Source organism: Pezoporus occidentalis, unplaced genomic scaffold (assembly GCF_034315485.1).
Source record: "Pezoporus occidentalis ecotype Australia unplaced genomic scaffold, CSIRO_AGI_Poc_V1 ctg11, whole genome shotgun sequence".
Classification (NCBI taxonomy): domain Eukaryota; kingdom Metazoa; phylum Chordata; class Aves; order Psittaciformes; family Psittacidae; genus Pezoporus; species Pezoporus occidentalis.
The window spans coordinates 3,265,688-3,290,526 of NW_026912886.1; the positions used below are offsets into that span (position 1 = coordinate 3,265,688).

A 24,839-nucleotide genomic window follows, 5' to 3' on the forward strand; every position below is an offset into this window, starting at 1 on the left:
TAACTGTTCCAAGAGCAAGTGAGGTTCTGCGGGAATGGTTTGCACTAGATCAAGTTTCCTCTTTAAGATCAATATGAGCAAGAGTACTTTTTCTATATTTGGATGGTTTAGGGCAGCAAATTTAAAAAAAGGACCTTAAAGGCGAGGTTTGCTTCTTGATATACCTGCTTTTACTGATTTTATCTCTTGAAAGCCAGAAGAAAAGTCCTTACAAATGGTGAACACAATAGAGGGAAATAATCAGCAACAGTCATTTCAGTGGTCTGATTTAGTACTGTGATTGTTAGCCAAATGCTTGTGCTGATGAGACAAGAAAAAAGGCTATAGAAGTTGCTAACGCATTCAACTTACATGTATTTTAGTTGACCTGGGAAATTCTCAAAACCGGGGATGCACATTCCATTTCTGTTTTGATAAATCAGCATTTTCTCTTGAATTCTGACAATAATTTACACTTAAAAATCTTATTTGTCATAGTGAATTTTAAGATCACAGCTGTAAATCATGAAGCCAGCTGACAAACTTCTTTGGAAAAGAATGGAGCCAGTGGACATGAAAGTAGGAAATTCAGGCAGGGAAGAAAGTTGCATGTGAACACGGTGTTGTGTTACAGATCGCACAGATTCCCATAGACATGGTAATACTCTAACAAGAGAAATACAAATTTTGGAGAATGAGAAGATGGAGGCTGGATGGAGGCCCAGAGGAGAACCTTGAATTGTACCATAGAATATTTCAGGGCTTCCTCTTCTTTCATCATTAGATATCAAGATTAATGGATAGACTGGTAAAAACTAGAACCACTCAAGCATCAGATTTTGTCCAGAAAAGGCTACCTTAACATTCTGATCTCAGAACCCATAGTTGTGGTAGAGCAGCTTGAATCTTGAGTGAAATGCACGGGAAGGTTGTTGAAAGTGAAATACAGCTTTTTCTTAACCTTTTAATATGAAATGCTTGACCCCCACGCTACTGTCTCTTTGTACAGCTGTTTTTGTTAGAAGAGATGAGAGAGAGAAAGTATGATGGATATGCCAGAGCCATCCAGAAGGCATGGAGGAAATACATGGCCAGGAAAAAATACGTACAGATGAGAGAAGAAGGTAAGTCGTAACTTCTGATGACAGATACTTCACACACAATTCTAGGAGAGAGTGCCACGAGAGATTAAGGAAATACCTCCCTCTCTATAGAGCAAGCCATGACATTGCACATGACGGTCTAGGAATGACTGCAAAATGTTAGACCCCTAAGATACCACTGAAGAGGTTGGCTGCTCTGCATGCATGAATTTCTTGGACTACCCAGTGTTTTGCTCTGACAACAAAGCCAGACTGAGTAGGACATTGATCAGAGATGTTCCGGTGAAGTGAAAAAGGAGAAGCTTCCCACAGTTATACAGGACTTAGATGGTCTGTAGATGATACAGATTATTCCGAGGAGTGTAATGCTTAATTGAATACATGACCTGGATCACGTGAATGAACAACATTCTGAGTTTGTGAGAGCTAGTTTCAATTTCCAGCAGTGAGAAATTCTTTAGTTGCTGAAGTGCTCCTGATTCACCAGAATTGATGAGCTTGCTAATGGTGTATTTCATTAGGAATGGATTTAATAATTACATGGATCACTATATAGAAGATCAGTAATAGTGCTTCATTGTTTTTTTTCCATATTATAAACAATTTGGTTATGACTTCTTCCCAAAAAGTTCTGCTTGAAACAGTTGGCTCTTTGAGATCATGAATTTAGAAAATTCAGTAAATACTATTAATCAATATCTCTTTTTGGTATTTAAGCATCAGATCTATTGCTGAACAAGAAAGAGAGAAGACGGAACAGCATTAACAGGAATTTTGTGGGCGATTACATAGGCATGGAGGACCATCCAGAGCTACGCCAGTTTGTAGGCAAACGAGAGAAGATTGATTTTGCAGACACTGTAACAAAATATGACAGACGGTTTAAGGTAGGTTTAAGAGCAGCATCCACTAATGATTAGTTCATTAGGGAGTTGCAGATAGCACTACCATCCTTTAATGGAAACTCCATCATGTTAGTGTCATACCATCTAGGATTCCAGCTTAAAAAAATGGAATCCAGTGGAATACATGGAAGCAGCTACACCCTTGTGATTGGAACGTTGCCATTGTTAAATCTGTTGTCCCAGGATGAAGGCTTTATGGGACTTGCTGGACAGAAAGCTACATTAGTTAGGAAATAGGGAACAAAGCTGCTGTCTTGTGCAATCTGACTCTGAGGTTGTGTGGTTAATCCTATCAGTATTATTAATTTTTTTCCACTTGAACCAAATACTACCAGTATTGCCCAAATCACAGTACATTGTGTATCTTTGGAATGGCATCACATTAGCGCATTGATCTCCCCATGCTATGTATTTTCAAACGATTTTGTGTTTCAGAGTGTGAAGCGAGATCTTGTCCTCACTCCAAAATGCATATACCTGATTGGGCGTGAGAAGATAAAGCAGGGTCCAGAGAAAGGCCAAGTGAAGGAAGTCTTAAAGCGAAGGATGGAGGTGGAGAGAATTCTTTCTGTTTCTCTAAGGTCAGTACCTTGAAAATGGCTTTCCATTGACACAGAAATCTGTGTAGGATGGGAGAAATAAGTTGGTTGATGGAGTGTGGATTTCTTAAACTGTATTAATTTAATATTGCAAAGAAAGCTGAAGCTTGATTTTCTTTTTTTTTTTTCCAATCCCAGCCCTACCAAGTGTGCTATAGCAATAGATGTTCATAGCCAGCCACACAAACACTTTCTGACGAGTTGTTAAAATGTTTCACTTACACTGGCCTCACCAGTCTGGTGCATCTCCAAAACTTACTTTGCGATGCGTATGTTCACCGTGTACAACCACATTGTATTAAGTTATGGCTCAAGCTTGTATCCCAGAAATAATTCTTATAGAAGTTCATCTTGTACATGTCCACTGCTTCCTAAAGGGGTGTTATCTCACTGGTGAGCTACTAATTTTTTTCTAGTTGGATTTCCCATCACTTCCGTTGACTGAATGGTGTCCACACAGAGCAGATAAACCCAGTTAAGTGAGCAAAACCAGAAAGAAACTGCCTGTAAGACCAGTGTATTCTTGCCTATATCATTTCATCCTTTTGAAGATCAGAGAACAAAGCCTCTGGATACCTCTGCATTTGTTACTGCAGTTTATCAGAGCTGGTAGCTGAATGTCATTTAATACGAAATGATCCAGATCCATGGCAAGAAATGTGCTTTAAATATTGCAGTAAATAACTACAAGTCCATAATTGAGTGTATTGATAGCTACTGCGGAGGTTTTTTTAGTATATGCTTATAAAATGTTCCCATTAGCATAGCCAGAAATCTTGTTGCTGACATTATCCAATACTTCAAAACAGCAGATTTCATTTTTTCAGAAGGCTTCACAGCCATTTCAAGATTAGGGGAACATCTGTAAAATGTGTCTGCTCACCGTACCAATTTCAAGACCTGTTGTTTATTTATCATACATCTTTATAAGGAAAGCTGCAACAAAATGGGAGCAGAACCTGTCTTTGTAGTGCTCAGTCTGGACTGTGTGCTGTGCAAACCCTGAACAGATTGCAGCCAGATGCTTGAGTTGGGCCTGTAGCATTCCAAAGGCATAGTCACATTGAGTCAGCTAAAAGAACGGCTGCCTGCCAAGTTAGTGAAAGCTGTTACACTCCTCTCACATGTCAATAGCAGTTCCACAGAACCTTCAGAAGCAAAAGCAAATATGTTTTGTTCAGAGGAAATACGTATGTTATATTATGTCCAATAATGTTTTGAATCTAGTTTATTGATTTTATTTTGTTGTAAAAAAAACCAACAACCCTGGTTTTGCATATGCTGAAAGCAAGCTATCAAACTGTCCAGGTATTACTCCAAAACCAAGCCCTTAAAAATCTATGGAGGAAAGCAGGCTTTTCCCTGTTACTGTGTTAGTATGGTCTGAGTTCAAAATGAGTCTAATTAAGGGATCTCTTAACTCTGCATTTAAGTGATGTAGTAGTAATACAATGGTGTGGCTGCAGAGGCTGTAAAAGTTACTACTTTTCTCAAATCTGAGATGATCTTGTCTCAGTGACAAGAGTTAACACTTGTAATATTTAACACTCTACATTTAATAAAACTAGAGTGAAACCTTTATTTAGTATGTATATTACCTACTATGTACTTGGAGGGGGGAGGGGGCAGACCCAAGCCAACCAACCAGTTTTTCATGGAATTTTTAGCTAAATGGAGTTTTAGCTAAATCAATACAAAATGAAATATATTTTAAATGGGAGAGAGAGGATAACTGGATTCTTGCACTGCTATCTATCTGAACAGTTTATGTCTAGAAACCATGCATGAATTACTGACACAAGCTTGTATCCATACACTCAGGGACAAAGGCAGAGTAATTAGCACTAGTGACATGCATTAGCAGCAGTTAACACTTCCTAATAATTTAAATTACTAAAGAGGCTGCAATTCAAAGTGCAGATGCCCAATTTGGAATTTATTTCAAGAGCTGAGAATGACAATCCATACTCACAGAAATGTTCTTGCACTTTTAGTAACAACAAATAACTGAGCTTTATAATTCACCTGATAAGGATTGACACAGGACATCCTAACGGTATTGTGAAGTCAGACTCTTGCCAAATCAGAGAAAAAAGTACCACTGACTGGATAATACTTGCTGCAGGTCTTGGGCTTTTCTTACAAACCTCATAGAAGCCTTGCTGAGCCTCTAGCTTGCTTGAGGATAGGAAAGGAGGTCATGCTTTTATTCTTCATAGCTCTCTTACTGCTCTTTTGAATACCAATTAGGTATGTTTGTAGTTTCGTACACCCTTTTCCAAACTATGGGGAAGATTTCAGGGCTTGAAAGGATATTGTAAAGTACACAAGTGGTAGGTAGAGTCAGCCTTTACCTAATGTCTCAAGTCTCTTATGTGATAGTCAAGAGCACCTCTACCTCTTGACACACTATGAAGCTATTTTTAATTCTGCATAAAAAGGTACTCACAGTTAGTAGCCTTCAGTAACCAAATGAGAAGTTGGAGTCAGAAAGAAAGACCTGCTTCCCCCTGTCAGATTTATAGAGTCAGCAATCGGGCAAACCACCTGGGAGAGCAAAAGGGATGAGCATGCTTGAAGTGGAAATCTGTGACTGCTGGGTAATTAGGAACAGAAAACAGTAATGAAGGCAAATAGACATAGGGGTTGGGTTTAGTTTTTTTTCCTGAGCTGTATGTTGAGTCAATTAATTTACTTGGAGTTACTCTGAAACATTAAAGCAATACATACATATATAGATTTAGGTGAGATATTGGCACCTTCTTTGTGTGATAGTGTTGTTCTGCAAACTATAGTAAGAAGCTGGCTTTTAGAGACAGGTGTGTAACTTGGACTTGCCCTTCACCTGGCTACCACAGCCTTAACTCATAATGAATGTCAGCTCTAAATCCAGTAGGATGTGAAAGGTCCATTTCTCCAGAAAGAGATGCAGATTGAGAGTGCCTTTTTTGCTTACTAGGTGATATTTATTGAAATAAATTACTATTATAAAACATTATTTTCTGGTATTAGTAATAGCAGCAGAAGATTGGCCAACAACATTGACAAAAGAGCAGAGAAGCTTTGGCTTCAGACTCTCTGCTATGGAATAAACAACCATGAAATGGAGTCACCCATGTTTTGCCGGGAATATTTAACAGTGTTTAACTTAACACTCCTTTCTTCAATGATTATACTCCATTTTGTGAAATACCATGCTGTGATTGATTATTGTCTTGTGATAAGGCTAGGCAATTCTCAGCTCTCCATATCTGTCAAGAGTCTTGTGCTGCCTCTTCTTCCAGACACATTTTCCTACACTAGATTGCTCTCAGGTGGCTGCATGGGAATATGGATGAGGCATTAAGAAGTAAGGGAGGCGGAAAATTAATCTACTAGGAAAGGGAATGGATTCTAGCATTAAGAAAGGAACAGAAATATGCACGGATTTTTAACTAGTTTCAAAATACAGTTGGTTTACTGTGGGATTGGCAAATCGAACCAGAGCATCCTGTGGTTGCTTATATGCTATTCAAGTCAGGAAGTAAGGGGGGAACCCATGGCCTCCATTTTCAGGTCTTACAGTTTTCTTTGGAAAGCTTTGTTTATCCTTCTTTGTGGAAAGGATGCAGAAGCAGACGGGCTCCAGTGTAGTTATAGCTAGGAAGTATGCCAACATGCTACTCAAAGGAAGAACGATACACATACAAAATCTTAGAAGCATGCTGGAACAATAGTAATCCTGGCTAGGACACAGCGGAACTCTTTTTTTAGTGTGGGGACTCTGGGAGGTCAGAAACCAGCCTTGCCAAATTACTGATGTGGATATAGTTCTGTGGTTTCACATCTTCAGCAGGTGTAAATAGTGGTTGGTCCAAAGGTGGCATTGGAACCGTGTGTGGTTTGTACACTGTGTTAAACCAGTCCAAACTAAAGCTAACAAAAAGTTGGAAGCTTTCATTCCAAATTTGCTTGCTTTGGGTTTCAGCCTTACTCCAGTAATCTTCAAGTTTCTAATTCACCTCTAAGCACGAGTTTTGCCATTATTGAAGAGACAGACTTTAATTGTAATCTTAATGGCACATGGTTCTTTTGCTAAGTTATTACTATAAAATGACTGAGTAATATTCCTATCTCTCAGAAAGCTCCTGGAAAAAAAAAACCAAACTTGGTCTCAGAAAGCAAGACTGCAGTTAATGCTGCTTGGACTTTCATGTGTTTTTAAGCGTTAACCATGGGTACTCTGCAAATATCATTATAATGCTAACTGTATTTGCTGATGAAATTTTAATGTGAATGTTACATGCTCTGATTTCTTTTCAGCACAATGCAGGATGACATTTTCATCCTCCATGAACAGGAATATGATAGTTTGCTCGAATCGGTCTTCAAAACTGAGTTTTTAAGCCTCTTATCAAAACGATTTGAAGAAAAAACACAAAGAAATCTACCTCTGAAATTTAGCAATACGTGAGTTATGCTTTTTCAATGGGCTTTTAATTATAGTCTTTGTTCTGTCTGCCAATATAAGTAAATGCTAGATTTTGGCCTCCTGACACTGCTTTAAGATAATAAGAGGCAGCACAGTGTAAAAATCTGTATGTGCAAAGAGACCAGACTATGCTTAGCTCATCCAAGTAATAGGTTACCATTGTACCTGGGCCATCTCCCACTTTTCACTATTTTTGTGCATAGAAGAAGTGCTTTTGTTCTGCTGAACACAGCGTCTAGGCTCAAGGGTCTTCGTCTTTGTGCTACAGAGCACCTGTGTGCCAGCAGAGCTGTCACCACACAGTAAGGGCCAAGCCATTCACTGCACAATTAATGTGCAACCATACTGCAAGATCTCCATCTCTGTGCTGGCTGCTGTTTCCTATCATGAGAAGGGAGCATCCTCTTCCAAGTCCTTAACCTTGACTTAGGAGTGGAAACAATGAGTTTGAAAGACAGTTTCTGGAGACATACTGTAACAATGTGAAATGCTGATATTTCTTGCAGGGACCAAGGAATGCAGGGTGACAGTAATTCTAAAGGAGTTCATTAAGTAAATTATATTGGGAACATTTTTTAGAAACAAGCCTGTAAACCTACACAATGTTTGAGCATTTTAGCTGTAAGGACATGCTGGAAACTATTCCAACAAATATGTGCTTTTGTTAATACTCTTACCTGCTAAGTAGATTAGCAACAGCAGGCCTTGAATTTGTATGTTTGTTTGATTTGAAAAAGTGGAAGAATTAGAAAAGTTAACAGGAGGTTATTTTAATTTGGAAAGGATGTAGGAAGACAACTGAAGTGTGAAACATGGCTGTAGTGTATACTCCTGTATGCTGGGAACCCAAGGCCAGTATCAGGAGTAAAAGTTTTGTTCAAATGCTCACTGTACACTCTGACCTCACTGGGGCATCGTAAGCTTCCTTGGAGTAGCTCTAGCAGGGAAGTTAAAACATCAATTAACAAGAACATTTTAAAAAGCATGAAAGAGATGTAATCAGGCAGTTTGTCACCTGAATCATTTGGGGAATATAGATTCTTGGTCCAAGCTTTTTGTATTTCTAAGTTACCTGCTGCCAAGTGATACTGTCCTGATTTGCCATAAGTACTTTCTGGCTTTTTATTCACGTGTTCATGTGTTTATATTTATTAGACTTGAAGTGAAGCTGAAAAAGGAGAGTTGGGGGCCCTGGAGCAGTGGTGGTTCTCGACAAGTCCAATTTATGCAAGGCCAAGGAGATATAGCTGTTCTCAAGCCAAGTAATAAGGTGCTGCAGATCAGCATTGGACCAGGGTTACCAAAGAATTCCCGTAAGTATGAATTTCCTTTAGGCATTAGTGAATGACTCGGAAATATAGAGTGGCTGATTCTTTCCTTGCTTGCCTCTAGCCTCAGCATGTTCTTTATTATTTCTCTGTAACATTTAAATGAAGATCCAAGTTACAGATCCTAACGGTCATGATGGAATTTTGTTGCTTTCACTATATACCGACTGTTTCTGAAATGTCTGCAATTGTTTGTTCTGTGGCAAAAGAAATGAGGGCATTTAATTGTGTGACATAGTACAAATGGCACACAATTAGCCAAGTATTTTGGGGAGGAGTCTGACTGAAGAGCTCCTGCAGTTCCTGCAATCTAGCTGATGAAGAAAGGTCTGCATCAGGACAGAGCAAGTTGTGATGGGAGGAAAGGTAGCATCTGTACATCACTAGAGATTGAGCTGCAACTACACCAGCCTCTGGAGTTAAGCGTCCTGCCTTTTTCTCATACTAATTGCTGATCAGAAACAGTATAGTCCAAAGTACTCCTCTGCCAGATACCCATGGTTTATAAACAAGTTCATAAAGCTAACAGTCTTTTGCACCTCATTTACTGCAGTCTTGAGATAGCTTTACTTTATATTCTGTGGCTGAACTGGATCTCAAGAGGGAGAGTATGCCCAGGTCATCTTTTTTGCACCTAACGCTGTAGAACATCCCGGCCAGTGCTGCATGTTTTAGATTCGTTGTTGCTGAAGATCAGCACTTTCTGATCAGAGTAGGGGTCAGGCAGCCAGAAGGACTTAGCCTTAGATAATTAAATGATTGGGTTTTCTTTTTTAGGTCCTACCAGACGGAACCTTACCCAAAATAGAGGGTATTCCAGCAGGTCTCAAAGTCAGACTTACCCTATGAGAGCTGCACCACCTCCTCCTGGTAAGTCCTCTTAGCCTCAGGCAAAAACAGAATTCAAGTTTTCACTTTACTCTTGTCATTTGGCAATTTTTTTACATGTCGGGTCCTAGTAAAGGTTTAAAATTGTCTTTAAAAGATCCTGTCAGCAATACTTAAGTTGTAGGCATTGTTTGAGCATCATATTGTTTGAGTCAGCAGACAAACTGCTATTCCACCAGAGATGTCCTGGTTGTCATGGATGCTGGCATTTTCAGCCACTTAATGCAAGACATGGAATTTAAACCTTACCCCTTAGCCTTCTCCACTTTCAAGGGTAAAAACTAAACACTTATCAAGTCATAGACAGTGCTTTGCAGTGAAACTGCTTTTAGTGCCAGTAAACAATAGAATGTGGTTTATGCTCAGTTGTCCCACCCTGATACATAATTTTTGTGTATGCTAAAGGCTGAGATGCAGTATCAGCTGTGCCAGTGAGCAGCCTGGCTTTTTCTGCATGGGATTGATGTCATTAGGGTGTTTCACTTCTGCTCTTGAGAGATACGATTAATTTAGCCTGTGAAGTCAAGGGATAACAATATTCCATTGACAGAACATTCCCCAAGTGGTTTTAGTTTTTTTTTTTTACTTATGCTCCCAGAATACTTTGAGTCAGCTGCTGTTTACTGAGAAGCACAATGCTAATGGTGTGAGCTGGGTGTGCAGCCAGTCTCTGTCACCAAACTAGACAGTTCCCAATCCTCACAGCTGTAAGAGTCAAACTAAGGACTTGCATGGTCTACAACTGCTTGTAGTAAAGTGGGAAATTACTGTAGTTGAGAGTTAACCTCTCTGTGAACACAGTAAATATTCACACGGGGTGAGTTAGAGCAAAGAAAGTCTGTTCTAATACTTTCAGCAGTTCTATAGTTAGATGAAAAAGCCAAAGATTAGTTGAAGAAGCCTTGTGCCTGCAGACACTGCTCAGACTTGCCTCGTGTAGGTTCAGATGTAAATTTACACACATGTCCAAGGCACCAGTGGCTACTCATTCCTGCAGTATGGCCTTTTGTAATCAAACATCTCCCAGTGCTTTTGACAGGTCCTTACCAGACATCCTCTTGCTTGTAACATCCAAGGCACACATCTCTAACTTGAGCACAAGTCCATGAAGACTTGAAACAGAAATAGATTGCCAGCAGACTGCAAACTATGTCTAAATCAACATTGTTTTGAAGTACCTCTATAGCTGGGTCTCGCTGACAGCCAAATCTGACAGCTGAGCCATCAACACAAGATTACCTTTACTGAGTTACAGTTTGGAGTGGATGTGTTCACACTTTATTTACTTCTAGGTCAGCAGCAAAATGGAGTAATAAATCCCCCACAGTTTGTAGCAGTTCCCCATGCCCCAGGAAACCAGCGGGCCAATCAGAAAAACCTGTATACAAATATGACACGTCCAGCTTTACCACGGCAACTGTCAGGAGGATCAGGCAAGATTTCGCAGCAACCAGAAAGCCTGGATTTCTTGAAAGTACCTGACCAAGGAGCAGCCGGGTAAGATTTTACATTAAATCTGAGAAAAAGGTGTCAATTTTTGTAAATAGCTTTACACACACAAACTGACTTATATCTGACTTGCACTGTGTACAGAGATGACCAGATTGTGCTACTGAGCTGTACTCTAAAATCTCATCATCTTCCATAGGATTTAAAAACACATACTCCTCATAAGCCTTTAGGAATGAAGGTGAACCAGTTTTTTTGCCTGTTACCAATTTGCCTGGTAACTTTCACTTAAGGGTATTAGGACACTTAGCAGAGTTTGACTAGGCCTTCTTCTCCTCTGGTTTGCAGATCATGAACAGCAGATTTCTGGCAGTCTCATGCCCAGAAATGCTGGCTAATAGTCTTTTTGTTCCACCTTTGACTCTAGACTCATATACCCAAATTGTACTTTCTTTTAAGGAGGAAGGCTTGGCATGACAGTCAAGACTGTTTTAGCATCATTTGGCCTTCCAGAATATGTTCCCAAGACAATCCTACAAGGTTTATGGGGGGTGGGTCTTATTAGGTCACTAGGCATTCTGCAGTAGTCAAGAGTCAAAAGTATCAAAACCACCAGATTTGTAGCAGAAAGACAGAACCAATAAATCAGGGACTTAGTAGAGGGAAGCAGAACAAGTTGTTGTCAACTCTGGAAACAGCTGCTCTGGGTCTTGGAGCAGGCAAAACCTCCGATTTGTGGAAATCAAAAGACAGAAGTCTTCTGTCAAGTATTTATGGGACCTTAGTGGTCCAGAACGTTAAAGGCCTTACAAAATTCTAAACTTTCCAATGACTGAACTGATTTTGGCTTCAGTTTAGCCTTTTTATTCCTCTCTTGTAGAACATTAGTGGAGCTTTACTGCAGTGGGAATTTGAGCACCACTTAATCAAAGAATTCTGTCAATTCAACAATTCTAGCACAAAAAGAGAAATAATCTGTTTTTGAATAAGCAGTTTGTGTTTCTGGTTGTTATTCAATTCTGATGTAAGCAAGTCCCAGAGCATATTAAATCAACAAGGAAGGTTCTGTTAGAGAGAGAATAAAAATCCAGGTGTTACAACTTTGCATAGTAATGGTTAGTGCAGACACAATTCTATGCTCTGCAGCTCAGGTAAACACACATGATAAACACCTCCAACAAAACACTGTATTAAATGACATCTTCACTGCCTGCCACAGTTTTCACTGATGAATATATTCAGGTTGGGTAGAACCCCCCCCCCCCAACAGCCACAGCAGTAATTGCAACCAGAACAAGTAAGGAACAGGTATCCATCACTTACTTCTGCATAGGTTTTGTAGAAGTTGAGCTTTTCTACAGGAAGCTGTAAGTAAAGCAAGAGAGTATGTAGTAACATAGCACAAAGTAACAACTTATTCTGAGAGAAGAGGATGTTGAGGAGTTGAGGGTTGCTTGTTTTGTTCTTGCGGTTTGTTGTGGCTTGATTTTTTTTCTTTCAAAGCAAGCCAAAGCTGTAGGAGACACACAGTAACAATATGGATGCTAAAAGTAAGGGAACACCTAAAAAGGGCCTAGCAAAGTTAGTTATTTTGTAGACTGTAGCATTACAATTGGTGAGTTGCTATCTGTCCAGTACACCCTACGAGTTCATTGAATTGTGGTTCTACCTGCAGTGTAAAATAGCATTTTGGTCAGAAATGGTGGAAAGTGCCTGCTCTGAGAGGAGTGGAGTGCAGCCCCGTGAGGGTGACTTTAGGTAACTGTTCGGTTTTACATTTGTAAAAGTGGTGGACTGGTGTAGGAATTGGAGTATTTTGATTTAGTATATTCCATGCTTTGTAAGTGCCAGTAAGCCCATGTTCTGAGCACAGTCAGAAGAGCAGCTTGTAATCACCGTAACAGACACAACCCGGTTATTGGCGCTACGAGTGCTGACGGTGACAGGAGCCTGTCTATTCGTGTCCCCAAGAGCTGGTTCAGGCACACTCCAGCACATGTCGGTGGTGTCGCGGCGCAGACCAACCGGCAGCGCGCGCCCCCTGCTGCCGGGACAGTGGCACCGCCGCAGGTCAGGCTTGGCTTTGGCTGACACGGCCAGGACAAGCTGTGTGTTCCTTTCCATCACCTTCTCGCTGCCCACGGACTGCTGTTACCCTTGGCCAGCATAAGCATTAGGGACCTGGCTGGAACACACAGTAATCTAGCCAAGTAAGCATATCCTTCGACAAAAAGATCAACTTCCAAAACCAGGTGAGACCAGAGTCGGGCTCACAAACAAACGGAGGTGGCAGGTAAGCCCAAAACCAGAGGGGTTCTGCCTGTCCTTCCTTCCAGTTCTTCCAGTTAAGTACCAGTCCCAGCACTCAAATTTCTCCAACACATTCACCACTAAGAAAAACACATCCTAGGGGAGTTTCACAGCAGCAACAGACCAAAAAGAATTAGTTGTACAAAACAGAGTTGCATTATGAGCTCCTTTCTTACTGTACCCAAAAGAACCATCATTACTAACTACATCCAGCGGTGTGGTTCAGGTAAGTTTTCCTCTGTGAAATGAGTAGTTCAGGGGCTGCTTGATGAATGACCAAAGGTAATAGCAAGACCAGGGTTAAATACAGTCTGTAGAGGCATGGCTGAACAGAACTGGAGGGCAAGGTTCACTCTATTACTGATATCATGGATGAAGCATACAAAGGGAAAATTGAGCTAGAACTGATTGATACAGAGCCCAAAGGCACATAGAGTGAATGAGAGCCCTCACTAAGTCACAAACAGCAGAGTGGAGCCTCAGTGCATCTGCGTCCGAACTGGGGGAGGGAGGTGTGGTGCTGCTAAGGATGCAGTGGTACTATGACAGCTTTAAATTTCAGTTATCATTAACAATCCAATATAAACCTAAGTAAGTCAGAAGCCACCATGCTCTCCAGCAAAACATCTCATTCAGCATGTTCTTGTCCTATAGTGGTTGCAGAAAAGCTGAGCCACTTTTCTAAGACTTGCTCTGAATTTTTATTTCCATATGTAAGTCTAGGTTTGATAACATACCTTATCCCAAGCAAAGTCAATACATGCTGAACAACAGCAGAAAATCCTCTCTCACAGTAGGTAAATTTAGAACTGAAATACTGTTCAAATTCATACTTCAAAGTGCATTTTCTGGTGCAGTTCGCTACATAAAACTAGACAAAGACATACTGATAAAAATTAGAACTTAGCATAAGTAACTGTAAGCCTCTCCAAGAGCTGTGTGATGTTATGGAATTATATGAACTGATAGCAGTTGGCTCCTCCACATTACTGCAGTGTTTTTAATCATTCATCACATTTATTTATTTACATTAAACTGACAAATTGCATCTAATACCTGTTCTCTCTTCCAGCCTTTATTACCTGATGAGCTGACAAAATGCATTTCTTCCCTCTTTCCCCTTCCTATCTTTGGAGTGGTCACAGCTGTGACAGAGTTTGTGCAGCATCTCCCCTGTTGCTTCAGAGTTGACTATAACAGAACAAGTCCATAGATGGCCCTGGAGTCTGAGGCAACTTAAAAGAGACAGTCTCTTACAGCTTAGTCACAAGAATGGTAAAGTAGCAAGACTGTGAGCTAGAACTTTGTTTTTAATACTGGAAACTGCAGTGAGGTTGGGGCATGGGGAGAGACAGACTGAACTGTGTAGCTACCAAAATACACAGGAACTGCATGTACACATTTGTTTACATTCTAGCCTGAGCACTAAAATGTTATACTGTGCACTATGCATTTGAACTGCTCTTTGGAAGTACCTATTCATCCATTTCTGTAGGGAAGAAATGGCAACTAGGCCTTTCACAGGGAAGTGTTAGATGGCTATTTTAAACCTAAGAGAATCCTTTTCCCCTTGTTCTGTGATATGCTCTAGAACCAGTCCATTAGCACAGAGGGGTTGATAAGGCTTAGGTTCAAGTCATATACTTCAAAGCACATTTATGTTTTTTCTCCCATCAGCGTTCGCAGGCAGACAACAAACCGACCACCACCAGCTGGAGGAAGGCCAAAACCACAGCCCAAGCCTAAGCCTCAGGTACCACAGTGCAGGGCACTGTATGCGTATGATGCTCAGGACACAGACGAGCTTAGCTTTAATGCCAACGACGTAATTGATATAATTAAAGAAGGTATGTATTGATAAGAAAAGACAGGATTTTTTTGAGGTACCCCACAGTTATTCTCCCTCATTAAGCTTGCAAATCTCTATGACAGCTCAGAGAGTAGAGAAGTCTCCACACCCACACCAGTCAGACCTCATCAGTGAGGTATGCATTATTTGGTACTCCAGATCTGTATCCAGATCTCCAATTCTGTAATTGTGTCACAGGCTTTGGCTGAAAATTACCACAGCTACAGCACAAGAACCAAAAAAGTTAAAAACCAGTCCTAACTCTTTGTGTCTTTAAAGCAACCTCCTAAGGCAGTGATGCAGCCAGAAGATCAGCAAGCTAAAGTTCTTCACATTTCTCCTCAGTCCTTTACAAAAAGGCTCTCACTTTGTGTAACAGCTTTGCAAGGCTGCCTCTTCAGGTATAAAGCTTACAGAACCTCACTACTTTGCTTTCTTTGTCACAGATCCTTCTGGCTGGTGGACAGGAAGACTACGAGGGAAACAAGGTCTGTTTCCCAACAATTACGTCACAAAGATATAAAAGGCTCAGACAAAAATTGGCATGAAGTTACCTCTGGTTGAAGATGTTTTTCCTTGCCTTCAGGACATGGTGGTTCTGAGATCTGCCATTACTAGCAGGGTTTTCACCAGTGAAGTTGTACATGAGCAGGAAGTTACCCACAGCACAGACTTTGATCATTTTGTCTCAGAAGCATACAGCAATGGACATACAGACCAATTATTTATTATATTTAAAACCTGATTTTAACACCTATTAAGCGAAGAGTACTCAAACTTACATCTTCCTGAAACAGAAAGGTGCTTTGCAGTCTGGGACCAGGGACTTTGAACTGACTGTATCTAATAAGTGCCTTCAGCTGAGTATCAGTAACCTTTGCAATTATCTACTGAAGTTGTTAAATGCACATTTCCTCTAATGCAGATCATTCTGGGGAAGAACATGCTAAGTATGCTGCTACATGTCAAAAAAGATTTAGGCCAATTTGGGATATTACCATCTAAAAACCTACTGTGATGGTGTATTTAAGTAGTTCTGTACAGAGTTGTAATGGAACCGCTTTGTGTTTGCTGATGTGTTTAGGGACTCCAATAGGCAGTCTAAAAAGTTAAAACAGAAAGCCACATAGTACTGTATGCTAAATAATGTTGCCTTCTTTGAGATTTATAGTGTAATATGGCTGGCCCATGTTGGATTTATGTTTAATGCTCTACCTGTAATAAGTGTCTTTATGCAGAGCTGTACATTTATAGAAACAGATCATATACTGTATATAAAAACTGAATATGATAGAAACATGTATGAATGTATAATGTAGTATTCTACTGCTGTTATTCATGAAGTAGTTCTAGAGTTTTTATGCCAGGTACTTACAGATATGCACTACTCCTTTCAAATGGCAATAGCATTATTGCTCAAATCTGATTGCCTCCCATACCAGAGTGGCTGTTGCTTGCCATACAGTTAGTTACCACCATTCATGCTTTGCCTTCTGAACCTCCAGAAAATAAAACAGAAGCAGCGGTTAGCTGAACGGGTCTGTCCTTTGTGCAGTTTGTTTCCAGTTACATATATAACCATATCTGTTCACAATGTCTGTTAATTTTACTGCCCGGATTTCTAAAGAAAAAAGTCCCCTTGCTTTGCTCCAACACATTTTCACCATGCTCAGGCTCAAGTGCTGTGCATGAATTTTCAGTTATTAAGAGCAGCTCAAAAAAAAATAAAATCCTGTGTATGTTAACACATTGCATAAGCTTTAAGATAGATAAAATTGAAAAATCTTGAATGCCCTCCCTCCTAAACTATTGCCTAAGTCTAGGTTAGGCACACTTAAACCTCCCCTCCAGCAAGGGATCACAGATGGTAGAATCTGCTTCTGGAAGCTGGGTCTTAGTCTGGGGGGAATCATATACACAAAAAATGATCAAGCACATTTTTCAACACCATGTGCAGGAAGTGCTAGGTTGACTTATCCTATGGGAGAAAGTCGTCTCCTGCTCAAGATAAAATGCAGTAGTTACAACATCCTTCCCACAGGGGGAGCACTGAATTCTAGGCCGTTTTTGCAGTATTTAGCTGTTCTAAATCAGAACCAGCACACTCATGACGAGGAGGTATTAGGAGAAGGCAGGTAAAAAGTCAGTGTAACTTAACAGGTCTGTAACTTCTTAACATTAGTTATATAGCACTAAGTTAACAAATAAATAGCCTTAAATGAGGTATGCGGCAGAGAAGACCTACTACTTACATAGTTGTATTCCTTCAGTATACAGATATTGATGTTTAATAGCTGCAAAGGACAGCAAAATGGGAAGTGACAAGGAATAATCTACTGATGGTAGCTTGGACTGTATTCTTCCAGGTAGGTTGATGGGATGGAAAGAGAATGGAAGAAAAGAAAGGGGAGGAAAAGGGAGAGAAGAAGGCAGGAAAAATGAGAGACCAGAAAGGAGCAGAATCTAGAAAAAGGCAGGAAAATCAGGGAAAAGACAGGAAAATCTAATAAAAGCTAAAGAAGGAAAAGGCAGGAAAAAATCTAGGTGAGGGCAGCAAAATCTAGGAAAAGGCAGGGAGAATGGAAGACAGCAAAAAAAGAAAGCAAGAGAGCAAAAAAAAAAAAGAAAAAGCAAACACGGAAGAAAACAAAGAGAAAAGGGGGGTGGTGTGAGTGAAGAGGCAATTGAAAGCTTGGGGGGTGGGGGAGGTTGGAGTGGGTCTTAGAAATCAAGCAGATTTTAAGGAAAAAGTTCCTAACCACAACTATTTACCAGGCTAGTATGTGTTACAGCCAGCCTAGCTACCTCCCCACATGTGAAGGTGTAACACATGACAAAAATTCCTGTGTATTACTTTGAGACCAGACACTGAAATAAAGTACGTATTTGAGGGACACCAAGAAAAGATAAACTGTCTGGTTTCATACCTTAACAGTGAAAACGGTAAGTTTAAAATATAAGTCACTGTAATGCCTGGAGATTCTCACTAGAAACAACCTCTGAGAATAATCATCCACATTAGTTACAAGCTGTATCAATCACCTGTTTAGTCAGACGCCTTGCTTGGACACTAAACATCAGATGTGTCTAGGTAGAGCCTTTTAAGATTCACTCTTTTTCATAAAAGAGAAGCTTTATTTCTAGGCAGAGAGTTGTAGTACAAAGAAAATTTAAAATTTCACCTTCCAAACCTGAAACGTCTCTGGTACAGCTGGAATGCTATGTACAAGGAGCAGTAGTTTTGCCTCAACAGGCTGATAAAGACAAAGTGCATACATCAACAGATCTTTGCTGCCTAGGATTATCCCAAGAGTGGTAAAGCCAGGTCCTTGATTATCTTGCTGTTCAGTTGAGGGATTGTGCTTATCATCAGTAGTTTGCTACTTGCATACTTGTTCTTTGTAGCCTGCAGAGGTAGAGGAACAGCATTACAAAAGATAAATACTGTGCCTATAAGACATTTTATAATTTTGGGTCTCTTAGCCTGACTACCTGGAAAACAAGCAAGCAAAGTTACCAAGAGCACAGTTTGTCTAAAAATACTCTGAAGTTAGTACTAACGCAGTACCCTCTCACAGCCTTATCAGAACAGCATAGACTTTAAAGTTAACCTACAAAACATTTACTTAAGGAGCCAGGTTCTCTCTAAAACATATAAAAAATTTAAGTAGTGGTACTTACAGTGTATTTAGTTAAGTTCTCATTTACTTTGAAAACATTCTTGGCCATATGTTTCATAGTCATCTCAAGACTGTCTTCTGTATACCCAGTATAGTACTCCTGCTTTGCATCCTGCAATGTAACAGCAAGAGATATGAGACTGATGAGGTGGGGATTGCTGCTCAAGGCACAGTCACTTCGGGTAGCCAATGCCCTAACCTTCATGGCTTAGCCTTGAGTGCTAAGAAATGTAGTATAAGCGACAGATCCAGAATTGCTTCTGGTGCACAGTAGGTGTCTGGACACCACTGCCAAGAACCACATTTCTACACTGAAGACAACATAAAAGCAGCAACACTTGCAAAGTAACCAGTAGTTGAATTACAATGCACTATTCATGGTCCACCCTTTCATTACTCTACATGTACCATAAAAACTATTAAGATCTATCTTTATTTACAGCATGACCTTCATTAACTCTATTAAAATAATACTTACCCATTTGTTATGTCCTAGAAGCTTCCGGGACAAGCATAATGCAGCAGCTGCAATCTCTGAAGGGCGATGGTGAACCATGTCATAGTCTATCAGCGTCAGCTCCATTAGGTATTTTGCTAGTGTATGTTGCTTAGCATCAGCCTACCAGATTGAGAGTTTGTTAATCCACAAAGTTTCACTTCACCTTACCATAATAATTCATAACTGTTTGTTATATTAATTAACTGACAAAAATAGTTTACAGGCACTCATGTCAAAATTGAGACGGGAATCCAAACCAGTCTCGTCTAGCACCCATATAGAATTCAGACACAAAGTCAAGCAAGGGAGACAGGAAACTGCAGTACCAGGCACTGTTGTGCCCAACCAAGGATACAAATGCTCCTTCTGTAATACGCTGGGAGGGAGAGGGACACAACATAACACAAAAGTGTAAAACATGCCAAGGAGATCCTTATTAAAGCAGTCCCCTAACATCGAGCATTATCTAGTGGTCAGTTGAGGTAACTGAAGCCTATTTTAAGTGTGGGCAGTTCACTCAAGACAGTGAACTGTCTGGTCAAAGTTAATATTTTTATTCTTAAACAATATAATATTTACATCCAGAAGTTATGAGGAACAGCAACACTGCTCCCCTTTACACTAGGGACTACCGAAATCACCATACGAAAGATTAAAAGCAAGGATTCTGTTCTTTGTATGTTTAACAGTAAAATTACTGCCACAAAGACTGAACACAGTGGCCAGTAAATACAAACATGAAATGCTACCAGCTGCCATAATGATGTCATGTTACTCCACATGGTGGAGTTTCATAGCTGAATTTCTTGATCCAGCATGTAAGCAGAAAGTTAGGAAGATCAAATGATAAAAGTGCCAGAAGCAATCCTGGTAAGACTTGACACATCTAAGAAAGTTCTAGATAATGAGGACAAGTACCCACCTCCCCAGCTTTTGATGCTCTTCTCAAGAAATGAATCGGAAGAGGTCGTCCCAAATTGAAGTTTAACTCTTGAAGAATCACGATCTCCATTTCTCTGATTTCATTACTGGTGTAGGCATTGTCAGTAATGTAAACAAAGTCTGCTACATCAGGAGAGAACATCTCTTCATATTTTGAAGCTAGAAGTAGTGCTGTTACACCCACCAACTGAAGCCTCTTCCGAGGCACTGGATGACTCTGCAACATATGAATTTAAAAATCAGGCCCCAGAAAGTCAAACTCTAAATCAACAGATTCTAATTTATCATTTTAAAACACCAGTATAACAGTGCTTACACTTATAACACAAATGAGATTTCAGAAGCATCCCTACAATGACAAGCTCAAAGTGGACAGCAGCCTCAGAGTTAAGATGCAACATTACACGGAGTGCTTGCACAGAGTGGACTGTGCAGGTTCTTAGGATTTATCCTTTCCTTACAAATCTAACTCAGTAGTTGAACAAGTCTCCTAATCCAAACATGAATTGAAAAATATCTTACTTGTAAGAAGCGATCCATAACTGCAACACACATATACAGCGTTTCTTGCAAAAGCTGGAATCTTGAGTGGACCTGGACAAGCCAGTCAACCAAAATGGAACGCATACGCCCATTGATCGTCTTCCCATCAAGGTAACGTGGGCGGACCGATTGCTGCAGCTGTTGAAGGAAAAGCTGTGTGAGCAACAAGATCAACACTATACAGCAGAAGCACAGACTCAGAATGCCCTACCTCGAGCTCTCTCAGGTACTCATAGATATCTTTTACGTAGTCACTACACAGCTGGGGATCCCCACAGTCCTCAGCATCAATGTCTTCTACATTGTTGAGCAACACATCAGAGAAGGCTTGGCACAAATCTTCCTCTTGCATAGATACATCCATAGGGACAGGAGACAGAACCTAAGGAACAGATTATAGTGCTTACATATTTACTGTTTACGCTGCAACGTTCCCCTGTTTCCACTTTTTTCTCCAGTTATTAACACAGTTCCTTAAGATAAAAGAAGTTGAAACTGAGTTTGCATTCTAGCACTGCAAGCTTTCACCAAGATGCTGTACAGACAGAATCAGAAAGCCTGCTAGTAACTGCCATCTAAAGCAGAAGCTTCATCCAGTACCTCAAACACCTAGTTCTACTACTTTAATGTTAGCCTTTAAACACAACATACATTAAACCAAAACGTCATCTTTTTCAGCAGACAAATCAGATACATCAAATAAATGAGATACAGATAACCTATTCTGAAGTTAGAGCTCTAAATCTCAAATCAAATTAAGAATCAGAACAGTATCATTATGTCTTACCTTTGGAACATCAGTTTCTTTCACAGCTTGATTCACAGCAGCTGGAGATTTCGGCAGTACAGTTGCATTTGTCATCTTATTAGGTCCTTTTGTAGGCTTTATGGATGGTTTGGAGCATTCTGTTTTCTGCAGTCCAAATAATTACAATTAGTACGGAGCCAGTAATCCACCTTTTCCTTATGGAAGGATTTCAAATGTTCCTTTACCTTAGCTATGCGTGTTCCTCTTGTCGTAACTCTATTCCCTATTTCTTCCAAAGCAGCCCTTCTGCCAGGAAGGTGAGTTTTAGCTTTACTCTTAAGGTCAATCAGAGCATTTTCCACCCCTCTAGTGACCTAAAATGATAAAAGCACAGCTTAAGACTCTCAGACCTTTCAGGTACTTAACTCCATTATGCACTTACCACCACCATACTTCTGTGTACGCTATCCATTACTCAACCGGTTTTTATGTCCCGTTCATTCACACATGCTTAGAAGAAGTCTCCTCTACCCAGGTTTCAGGGAGTACTACTCTCTCTGCTATTAGAGCAACTGCCCCCTATCTCATTCTTCCTCAATGACCACTTTTTGTAGAGTGCTTACCTACCGCGTCGCGTTTGTTGTCTTCACTCGCTCGTAATTACAGTTTTATTCCCACGAGCAGCGCCGTTTCTTTATGCCCGTACAAACTCCAGTCACGCATGCCGACACGCGCACACGTTACACACGAGGCACCAGGTCTCTAAGGCTCCTCGCGGGGTCAGGATTAGACCCTCCACCAGCCGCCATCGCGAACAGACCCTGCCCCCCCCGTTACCACAGCTTTAGTGCTCCTCACCCCCCGCCGCGGCCCAGGACGAGGGTGACGGTGGGCGCGTGCCGTGCGCAGCGCAGACCCCCCCCCCCCGCGCGGGAGGCGCGTGCCCCCACCTCAGACCTCAACCCCGCGCAGCCTCCCCCCCCCCCCCAGCCCTGCCGCGGGTCCCACTCCACGCTGAAGCCCCGGGGAGCTCCCCCCCCCCCCCCCGGGCAGAACCCTTTCCAGCCTGCTCGCACCGCCACCCAAACCCCCTGAGCTCGGCTGCCAGAGGGCAAAAAGCGGCAGGACCTATGGGCCTTCACACACCCCCGGCCCGCCCGCCGCCTCCCTCTGTCCCCTCACGCTCCCGTTTCCCCTCTCTCCGCTCCCTCGCTGCCCCCTTCCCTCTCTCCACAGCCCGACTCGCCTCCTTCCCCCCGATCCCCGGTGGCACAAGCAGTACTCACAGGGGCGCGACGCGTCACCGGTAAAGCCATCGCAGGGAGATAAAGGGAGGCTGCGGCCGCTCACGCCTGGCCTTACACGCTCACTACCGCTTCGGGCTGCACCGGCGACTAGCGCCGCGGACCGCTGCGGCTCCTCTTATACCCCGTCCTGCGCTCCCATTGGGCACAATCGTACGATGCACGTATTCAATTGGTCCGCCTTCTCAGGCCCCTCCCAAGCAGGAAACGGCCTGCACCACTTCCGTCAAAGCGCGCAGCTGGCTCAGCGGGGGCTGAGGCTGGCGCTGGGGGGAGGCCAAGGTCAGCAAGCAGCGGCTCTGCCGTGAGAAGTGCGGGGCTATCGCAGGGAGCACGGGCAGGGCAGCGCAGCGCCGCTGCGGCTGCCGGCACCCCCCCGCACCCCCGAGCCGCTGCAGCATGCCAGAGCGCAGGGGATGCTCTGCACCTGCAAAGCTTTCGGTTTAAATGCCACTCATGGCACGGAGCTAGGAACAGTCACGTTAACGACTTCCCGGAGCTCAGGACTAGTTCACCTCCACAGCAGTTGCCTCAACTTACATAAAAGTCTAATGAGAACCATTCTGCACTCTCTTCAGCCTCGCATTATGTTTGCTCACATACACAGAAGTTATGCACGACAACATAAGGGCAACACAAAGAAACACGAGGGCAGTTTCACAGGTGATTCTGTTTGTCAGCATATGCTAGACATCTCTGGGGCTTCGCACCGCACAGATGCCTCCCATTGCACCAGGAGATTGCGTATTAGATGGGGCTTTGAACACCTGGTTCAGGGGAAGGTGTCCCTGCCCGTGGCAGGGGGCTGGAACTGGAGGAGCTTTAAGGTCCCTTCCAACCCAAACCATTCTATGCTTTGATATCCAAAGGTTTCAAAAAAAGAATTCTTTCCTAGGCCATAGCTGTAATAACACATTTGCAAAAGAATCTGCTTACAAAGGCAAAACAAGGCAAAAAGAAAACTTACATAAGAAACAGATTTTGAATTATACCAGACTAACGTTTTATTTATTGCATACAAAAGGATTTCTTTTGACAATGGAATTTTGTATGAAAAGTAATTTGATGCATACTATTGAGAATCTTATCTTTAAAGTCAAAGATGCTGCAGAAAACTTAAGGCAATGCATCTAAGCATATAAAGCACAGTAAGTGGTGGAAATTCTCAAAAGCAAAAGCCTATTCTTTTTCCTTCCCTTAAATTATGGTTAAATCACAACTTTCTGGAATAGAAATAGGCTGCATCTTTATTAGCCCCTGCAATAGCATGTAAGATCAGAACACTGCGATTCCTGACAAATACCTAAGTGTTCAACATCACATTACAATGTTATGCATACATTTAAAAGCAAGACAGTATCAGTAGCAGTTTATAAAACAAGTCAATTCATGGACCACTAAAATACCTCTAGTACCTGGCACCCAGAGCGGGTGCATAAAATACTTCCTAAAAAGAAAATTAAATAATAATTATCCCCCAACCTGTGCTTCTTTGTCCTGTAAGGAAGCCAAAATAGACTTTATCACATAACCAGGAGCCTCAACTATTTCAGAGCAGCTCCCCCCCACCCACCCCCCCACCTTTTTTTTTTTTTTTTTTTTTTTTTTTTTTTTGTCCTATGTCTCTGAAGTACCTTCTTGGAAACTTTAAAAGTGAGTATCACCAGATTTAAAGCATCAGTGGTCAAATAACTTCTCTCCTTTTCAACACTCACTAAAGAACAGAAAGCCTGTTCAGTCCTTCCAGTTACTTTTATTCATTTCTACCAATGCAGCTTCAACTTCATACTCACTTTCAGTTTCCTACACCCATAAAGTTTAAGAACCTTTAGCATAAAACCATGTCAGGTTTTGAAGCAGTCAAACCATGTGTTGCCTCTCTCCCATATCCCCCATTGTACAAGCACATAGTGGTTTTAAGTTCAGTTTTAGCAATACAATTAAGTTTAAAAATGTCCATTTATCGCACATGCTGGAATAAAATTTCTCTCCACTTAAAGCCTCAGTGCCCAAGATGTTAAGTTTATTGCCAGCAATAGACACTGCACTGGCAAATGCTACTCCTAACAGATGAAAAAAAAATTAAAATGGAAAGGAAGCAGCTTTAACCAGACAAAAACAGGCATCAAATTAGATAAGGTAATATTTATAAATGGATCAGTTAGTGTAAACAACAGTTCATCTTCTAGGTTTACTGTAAACCATTTTACACTTGATCTGGTTATGAAAGACAAAGACAAGA

The 24,839-nt window shown here is 41.3% G+C and overlaps 2 protein-coding genes across 5 annotated transcripts in view; one reads left to right on the forward strand and one right to left on the reverse strand.

Annotated features, from left to right (window-relative positions):
* Positions 1-16,416, forward strand: part of MYO1E (myosin IE) — an 81,975-nt gene extending 65,559 nt beyond the window's left edge. For all 4 annotated transcript variants that reach the window (XM_062627178.1, XM_062627187.1, XM_062627172.1 and 1 more), the window contains 9 exons: positions 989-1,103; positions 1,800-1,969; positions 2,423-2,568; positions 6,889-7,035; positions 8,213-8,370; positions 9,163-9,255; positions 10,566-10,770; positions 14,710-14,879; positions 15,328-16,416. In XM_062627178.1, coding sequence (XP_062483162.1) covers positions 989-1,103; positions 1,800-1,969; positions 2,423-2,568; positions 6,889-7,035; positions 8,213-8,370; positions 9,163-9,255; positions 10,566-10,770; positions 14,710-14,879; positions 15,328-15,404 — 1,281 coding nt within the window. In that variant the 3' untranslated portion in view covers positions 15,405-16,416. The remainder of the gene's footprint in view (positions 1-988; positions 1,104-1,799; positions 1,970-2,422; positions 2,569-6,888; positions 7,036-8,212; positions 8,371-9,162; positions 9,256-10,565; positions 10,771-14,709; positions 14,880-15,327) is intronic.
* A 1,579-nt stretch (positions 16,417-17,995) lies between these two features.
* Positions 17,996-22,729, reverse strand: CCNB2 (cyclin B2). The gene is made up of 9 exons (XM_062627158.1): positions 22,580-22,729; positions 21,539-21,667; positions 21,333-21,458; positions 20,757-20,927; positions 20,525-20,683; positions 19,983-20,219; positions 19,040-19,180; positions 18,563-18,673; positions 17,996-18,287 (listed from the first exon to the last, which is right to left on the reverse strand). Exons 1-9 carry the CDS (start codon positions 22,607-22,609, stop codon positions 18,183-18,185), a joined length of 1,209 nt encoding a protein of 402 aa, XP_062483142.1. The 5' UTR covers positions 22,610-22,729; the 3' UTR covers positions 17,996-18,182.
* Positions 22,730-24,839: the final 2,110 nt, after the last annotated feature.